Source organism: Lentinus tigrinus, assembly GCF_003813185.1.
Source record: "Lentinus tigrinus ALCF2SS1-7 unplaced genomic scaffold L226scaffold_20, whole genome shotgun sequence".
Lineage (NCBI taxonomy): Eukaryota > Fungi > Basidiomycota > Agaricomycetes > Polyporales > Polyporaceae > Lentinus > Lentinus tigrinus.
This window is the reverse complement of record NW_027137929.1, coordinates 7,299-15,000: the sequence shown is the minus strand read 5'-3', so window position 1 is coordinate 15,000 and position 7,702 is coordinate 7,299. Positions and strand designations below refer to the sequence as shown.

Below are 7,702 nucleotides of genomic sequence, written 5' to 3'. Positions count from 1 at the left end.
ATGACATGGATCAAATGTATCGGATCTGCGGTATTGTGTACCACAAAGATGATGAGACAGGTAAGCATTTTGTGTGCCGATTCATTGACAAGTCAGGCAGCGTATGGTTTCATGATGGTGCAAAGTATAAAGAGCAAGTGATATATTATGATAACATAGTCAACTTTGCTCCGAAGAAGCTGCAGAATTTCGACAAGTATGGTATGAAAATGGTCATTTATACTAGACTGTAAGTGAACAAATACCTGGTCCCATCATTGCACACTAGTCTCGGTAGAATAAAAGTGTTCGGACGGTTGACCCAGAACCATAAGCCCTTTAGACACAATCTGGGATCATGACTTACCTCGCCTAAGCAAGTATCTCATCCTTGGACTGCCGCTCTGTAGTGCATTCCAATTGGCACGGTATGTGTGGTACAACTAGTCGCACTGTTGGGACTGGGCCCTGCATGTGGGTCCCCGACACTCCTCGCAAACTGCGTGTCTGCATGGATACCTAGAAATTAGTGTTCAGCACAGTTTGGTGGCCTTCAACGACTTCGATTCTTGCACGGAGGTCGCTCTACACAAGGAGTAAAAGTAGTCGTAGCACTCGTTTCATTAGAGCCAGTTACAGAAGTAGTCGACGTGAGGCAAGCGAAAACTCGGGCGGCGCGAGATGAGCAATGTATACAAATTGTTCGAGTTCAATGCGCGTAGTACTAAACGTCTGGGGTCAAAATCTCCGTCACTTTCTTCAGGAGGTGCAGGTTCCCCAGCGGGTACTCCTGATTGCAGCGTCTGCGACACACGGGGCAGTGATATTGCTCGTCGTAGCAGTCGAACCAGATATCGAGGTCCTCCTCCTCGTTAGTGACGTCTTGAGCCTCTTTGTTGAGGACCTTGCACTCCCTGCACAAGCCGTGTCCACATGGCCACCTGTCAGATCATGTCAGCATCCAAGCGTTGGTCACACGGGAACATCTAACATACAGATGCATAATTGGGGAGCTCCAGCACACAGGGCAGGTCATCTCAGTATTGATGGCCTGGAGTTTGTCCTCGGCGGCGTGCATCCTTGCTTCGAGGTCGGTCTATCAACTCAACCTATGAGATGTCAGTTCTATATGGTAGTGTGTGACGGTTTACCTTGTCCTTCTCGAGAACCTGTATGGATGGTGTGTAATAGTTAGACACTTTGACAAAGCGGTAATTGAATGTAGACTTACTGCAATCTTCTTGCGTGCCTCGCGACCGCTCCGATGTTCGCGCTTGAGGTCATCCTTCAAGGTTGCGATGTGTGCATTGAGGAACTCCTTCTCACGCCGAGATTCCTCCTGGAGGGCCTTGTAGTCTTTCTCGACATCGCGGATGTGTTCCATCCCACAGCAGGACTCGTCGCTCATGTGTGAGACATTGTCCCAGCTTTCTGCGTACTGTTCCTCAGCCTCTGCGGCCAAAGTTTCTTCATTCTCACGCAGTCTCCCTTGTACGTCCTGGAGCTGCTGCTGGAGCTCCATTATCAGACGGTCCTTCTCGCGGTTGTTGATCTCGTAGAGCACAAGGCAATACCGTAGGGCTCCAGTCCCAGAGAGCCCGGAAGTAGCTGCTGCATGCTCGAGAGTTTCGTTGTCTGGATCGTCTTCGGGGTTAGGTATCTTAAGAGAGTGCATCGGGATTGTTACTTTGTCATTTCTGGATACGAGGGCTCAAAGGCTTCGCATAGATGCTGCTCTTACCTGCGGGAGCGCGTACTCCCTGCTTACCATATCTGGGTCGCGTGTGGGTCCCGGGATCGGAGTATCCTGCACACCAGATATATTGTGCGCATGAGCGTTTCATGCGATACATAGTAACTACTTCGCTCGCGGAACAGAAGGAAAATAATTACCGGGTGGCCAACATTGACCCTGTTTGCCTGTGATTGTGCGTCCATGTCGAATTCGAGGAGGAGAGACTGGTCGGCTTGACGAGGGGTAGACTGCAAGCGTGATATGCTGTTGCAGGTCTGTGCAGGGAGTGTCATCGTGGTTGTCGTGGTCAGAGGCTGAGAAACAAAGCCGCATAAGCCTGGTGCAGGTCAAATATCATGGACTCAGCAGACCCGGAGCGGACCATGGTCTGGGTCCAGGTGTTGAACTCCGAGTGATTACTCGAGTTCCTGTGACCCGTTCAAGTCACAATTTATTCCCTGTGATGACCACATTGCATACTTACACCTCTCTTTACGATTAGTCGCTCGCTGCTTTCCCTTTCGAGTTATCGGCGCTTCTACCACCGTTCAGTATTTGCGCAGTCCCGGGATTGAACACCCAACTTCCAGCTGACACAGCAAATTTTTCTTTTTCGCTTTGTTGATTCTTTGAGCGCTCTCTGAGCGCTGTGGCTTGGTCTACTGTACAGTTGCATAGCTTACATAACGCGCACTGTACAGACGCGCTGTGTCGAGCTCTGGAGTCCTTAGACTTCACAGAGCTCGACATAGGTGTGTAGATTTGCTTTTGTCAATATATTAGACTTCACAGAGCTCGACATAGGCCATTGTGATCGCTCTGAGGCGCACTGCAGCCAACATTGCTCATGGCAGTGGTGCAGAGGAGGATGATCACCTCATGGTCTGGGTTACAGGACGGTACACGCCGCTATTCTTTGTTCACTCTGCTCTGTTTCAAACTGGTGTGTTGATTCCCTCCATGATGGGATGACCGACTCTCTCGAGTGTCTTCAAGGCGAGATTCTCAGCCCTGATGAGGACATCAACACTGACAAGGCCTGAAAGGTCAACGGCCATTGGCAGCATCTGATGGGAGCGCAGTGACCGTGCTATCAACATAGCTGCCTCGGAGCGTTGCTACACGGTCACTCAATCGTACCAGATTCAGCGCAATCTGACTTTGCCGGTCAGTGTGAAGGTCTATGGAGGGGCAACAGATCATCATGAGCTGTGCCAGGACATCATTGAAGTACCTACTGATCCCACTGAGTAATCAACTGCTTTATTCATCAGTTTCTTTAGACTATTATGCCTGTTGCTCTTGCTAGTCTTGACTGCACACCTGCGAAGTACCACAAAGCCTTGAGCATGCAAGCGGAGGTCACCAATATTCGCGGTACAATGTGGTATTTGTTGAATGGGATTTTGTGGGTCAATCTGCAGGTCAAGCATCCTGAGGAGGACCCTGGATGGCAATGCTACCCTCATGCAGGATGCAGATGGCAGCTATCAGAAGATTCTGCAGCAACATCGAGCATCATCACATTTCTGAACACTGCTCAGTTTCTTCCAGAAAATTTGTGGCTTCTTCCTATGGCAACATTGAGTGCGGAGTCCCTACCAAGTGAGACAATGACTGCCTAGCCTCCCGCAGCCTCATGTACATTCTTCGGAAGTTCCCCAATGTCTGCACAAGTGCAGCTGCCATTCATGCATGTCTTGAGGTGGGTGCTGCATACCACACTGTCCTCACTATTGACACTGCATCGATCCCACTGCCAACTCACAGTAATTCAATCACAGTACCCGTGTTGTATCAGTTGGTTGAAGAAGAGGAGAGCAACACCAAGAAGCAGCTGGACTACCAAGCATATTGTTTGTGGGCACAAGTACTCTCTGGCGAGTTGCAACTGTGAGCAGCTCTCGCCGAAGGTGGTATCATTTAGAGGATCATCCTGGAGCTCATGTCTTCAACTGAACTTGACACACCACTGTCCTAGTTGCCAGCATATACTGAACAGCATGCACCAAGATGAGTGTGTTTGGAAGTGATATTATTCATGCAAGAGGTACTACATGTGGTAGACGTCCATGTCTGCCAATGTCACCCTAATCTGCTTCAGGACATGCAGATCCCCAATGGGAAAATCGTCTCTGCAGCGCTGGCAACAGGTAGGACAGAAATCCATGACATTGACCTGTGCAGGGATCACTTGGCCGGTCAATTGTGCAGAGATGGCTTCCCAGGATGCATCATCTGCACCCATTGGCCATGGATGTAAGAGAGAGACCGTGCCCACAATTGTACCTGGGCCTCAAGGGTAAGGACAGCCTCACAGAAGAGCTATGGGACTCTCAAGAGAGCTGTCAAACAGATGGGACACCTCATAGCATTTCTGATGTCGTGCAGCCTTCCTTTGAGCATTTGATACTCATGTTCAAGATTGCTCTGTATTATGAGTATTAATAACACGTGAGTCCTTGTCCACGTAAGACACACTTGCCTTTGTCAGCTGCAGAGTCTACCATGCTTGTTGAGACAAGTACCAAGAAAGGTGATGCTCAGGAAACTTACGAAAATGTCATTGTTGGCCTTGTGGCGGCCAGTTCTACACGGCAGTCACTCCAATTGTTCAGCGAGATCCTTCTGATACCCAGCTCAGCCTCCCTCACCTCAGCTTGCTCACTGTGTACCAGGACGCCGTCAGAGATACGCTGGGTCTGTTCATAAAGGGCAGTTGCTGCGCTGAGGCACTCCTGTGATATTGTTTGCTCTGCATGCAACTCATGCTCACATTGGCACATTCAGCGCAGAGTGTTCAACTGTGCCCTTCAGCTCAATGATACGCGAGTTATTTGTCAACATGTTGAACCTAGATCATATTTGCAGATCTCCGAATGGAAAGATAAACTTAACATTCATGTCATCACTGATTGTGTGCGGCAAACTGGAGGGAAGTTCAGGTTCTGATTGTGCATATAAAAGGTCTGAGACAAGTGTCCATGAGATGTAAGCACTACCTACGTGGATCGTCTAAACGTGTCTCAGGTGAAAGTAACATTACCTGGGGGGGGGGGAAGCGTATCTTCGCTCCTGGCTGCAGAGAGGTCAGTCGTACTGAGTAGCAGTTGTGGTCTAAAGAGAATTGGGTGCTTAGTGCTGAAATCTTATCAAGGCTATATGTGGGGACAGGCAACGTCGCTGCCGTGTCCCCTTATGTCAGCGGGCGGTAGCTGGAATTGATGACAGGGCGCCAATAAGCTCGGAACGTAGAGAAACATGTACTCCGTGTTCATTGGGACTAATCTTGGCTCATTATAAGGATTGTATACAGTATGGATGGTATGTGTATGGACTAAGTCTCGAATGTGGAGGGGAATTACAACTGAAAAGGAAAGTGATTGATATGATGTGTTAAGAAGCTTTCCGAAGAAGCTGTCAGTGCCGCTCGAAGCCGCCATGGGAATTCTCACCGTTGCTTTGGATTGCCATGTCGTCGGTGGCCTCTCTCTCGGCTGCCTCCACCAATCCATCCTGGACCAGCTTGACCCCATAGTACCGGTCCACCGCTGCACAGAGAGCGACCACCTTGTCCGCTTTCTTAGAAATCTGAGACTTGACTGGAATGTGAGTAGTATCTTTGCCCTCATTCCTCTGGTGCCAGTCCAGTTGCTGATCAAGCTCCGGGTTAGTGATCGCCTTGGCCCTCGACTTAATGTCCTCGATGTCCAGCAGCAGCGTCAGCCTGTCCAACATCTCGTGCTTCTGCTTCAAGTTTCCGGTCTGCCACAGTGATAACGGCTTTGCTCTTGCTTGGGAAGGCCGCTGGAGTTGCAAGCTGTATGTATGCCTTCATCTCAGAGTCTTCTGTTTCGTTTTGTGTATTCAGAGATGTCATTGACCTTGCCCTTTTGGCAAGCATTGTATTGATGGGTCGTCTCTCGAGGTGCTTGCCAGTGGCGGACACGGGCGTGTCCTAGAGCACCTTCATTGTCGTCATTGGTGGTCCGCATCCAAGCACTGTCATGCTTGGTTTGAGAGAGGAAAGAATACTGCCGGTTACAAACTCGACCGAGAACTGCTCTCAGGTCTCAAGAGCCCCAGTGAAAAATGCAACGCCCACCACAGAGGTGTGGAAGGGTGGTGCCATACGGAGAATTGCATAGATCACCTCAGGACCGTCGCAGAGTTGACCGTCAAGAGTTCCTGTAGTGTAAGATCGGAATTGTCGATGATGCAGCAGCAATGAGCCCTAACCTGTTCATGCAGCTGTCCTTGTCCAGTATATTGCACATGTAGGGGTGGTTAATTGCCTGTGAATAGAGAGCTAGAACGCAGAGCTCCGTAAGGTTGGATCATTGTGCAGTCCGCTATAGATGTTCTGCTCGAGATTTGTCCACAATCGGCTCTCTTTCTTGTCATGGATCATGTCAAGGAATTCCCGGTACAAGGGTAGATAGACTAGAAGCTCGGCCGCGGCGTCACAATGAGACTGATAGCGTGTGTTGCTGGTGTCCGGGAACTTGACTGTGAATCCGACAGCCTTCGCAGCCTCAAAGAAGATACGAAGGGCTTGTTGACCCTTCTTCTCATCTTTGTGGCGAAAGAGCGGCAAGGCTTGTCAACTTGACAGCCCCACCCTGTGAGCGGTAGCGGCGGCATTATCGCGGTTCATGAGGAGCATGGATGCAGGGAAATCGTTGTCCTTCCAGAAAGCCACCAAAGCAGATGTGCCACCCTTCACTGAGTTCAGCTCCTTATGCATGCAGCATCCAGCCCATATGAAAAGGTCAGCTCTCTCTTCTCATCATCTGAGAGTGCGGCAAACCGTTTTTCGCCAAAATGTACAGATCCGGACAGCTGCTCCCAATGTGCCGCACCACCTGCCTTCCTGATCGTCTCGGCCATCTCATCTGCAGCGATTGGCTCAAACTCAGCCAGTGCACCCTCGAGGATGGCATGATGACCACAGTCTTCACAGTCAGTGTGGACCTTGAGTTCCATGAAGAGCTTTTTTTGGTCTTCGGCATGGTCAGTGTTCATCCCTTTGATTTTATCTAGGATGTCTGCGACGTGCATGGGCTCCTGTTGACCAGCGGAATCATGTTCCAAGTTGTACAGAGGCTCTCGAGCATTGTAATATCCACGGAGCTGCTCTTCGCTGGTATGGTTTGGAGCAGTGGTTACTCTGAGGAAGCAACGTGAGTGAGTGCCGTCTTTGTTGATGTATTATGCGTGACGAGCCTCATGCTGAACATGCTTGATGCCTGTGCCGTCACTGCTCAGTGTGATACCTATGTATGTTGTATATACATAGTGAGTGAGATCATCAGTTTGCCGCATATAATCTGAACATGATCTGCCACCCGGGCAAGGGCTCACCATCCGCATCTTTCATTTCCTCCATTGTCCACAGGTCTGAGAGGATCCCGCCCTCCAAGTTAATCCTTCCTACAGAATGCACACTGATTTCAATGAACCCTTCACAGTCAGCCCGGTGGCTTCAGCAACTGTCGAGATTGTAGCAGGGTCTTGTCACGCAGCACACAGGCTTCGAACCAGATCCTGAGAAGAATCACTGATGACACCCTTCTCTTTCAGTTTGAACATTGTGACATGCTTGACAGCGCCCTTCGCAGCCTCCTCTACTGCACGTGTGTTGGCTGCAGTGCGCCTCAGAGCGATCACAATGGCCTATGTCGAGCTCTGTGAAGTCTGATATATTGACAAAAGCGAATCTACACACCTATGTCGAGCTCTGTGAAGTCTAAGGACTCCAGAGCTCGACACAGCGCGTCTGTACAGTGCGCGTTATGTAAGCTATGCAACTGTACAGTAGACCAAGCCACAGCGCTCAGAGAGCGCTCAAAGAATCAACAAAGCGAAAAAGAAAAATTTGCTGTGTCAGCTGGAAGTTGGGTGTTCAATCCCGGGACTGCGCAAATATTAAATGGTGGTAGAAGCGCCGATAACTCGGAGGGGAAAGTAGCGAGCGACTAATCATAA

General features: G+C 49.8%; 2 protein-coding genes across 2 annotated transcripts; both read right to left on the bottom strand.

Moving 5' to 3' along the window:
* Window positions 1–703: 703 nt before the first annotated feature.
* Window positions 704–1,654, bottom strand: L226DRAFT_572650 (uncharacterized protein; the record flags this gene model as incomplete). Its single annotated transcript, XM_067684712.1, has 4 exons — window positions 704–920; window positions 1,002–1,075; window positions 1,131–1,148; window positions 1,211–1,654. 4 exons carry the CDS (start codon window positions 1,652–1,654, stop codon window positions 704–706), a joined length of 753 nt encoding a protein of 250 aa, XP_067533421.1.
* Window positions 1,655–5,134: 3,480 nt separating this feature from the next.
* Window positions 5,135–5,452, bottom strand: L226DRAFT_524338 (uncharacterized protein; the record flags this gene model as incomplete). The annotated part of the gene is made up of 1 exon (XM_067678882.1): window positions 5,135–5,452. One exon carries the CDS (start codon window positions 5,450–5,452, stop codon window positions 5,135–5,137), a length of 318 nt encoding a protein of 105 aa, XP_067533420.1.
* Window positions 5,453–7,702: the final 2,250 nt, after the last annotated feature.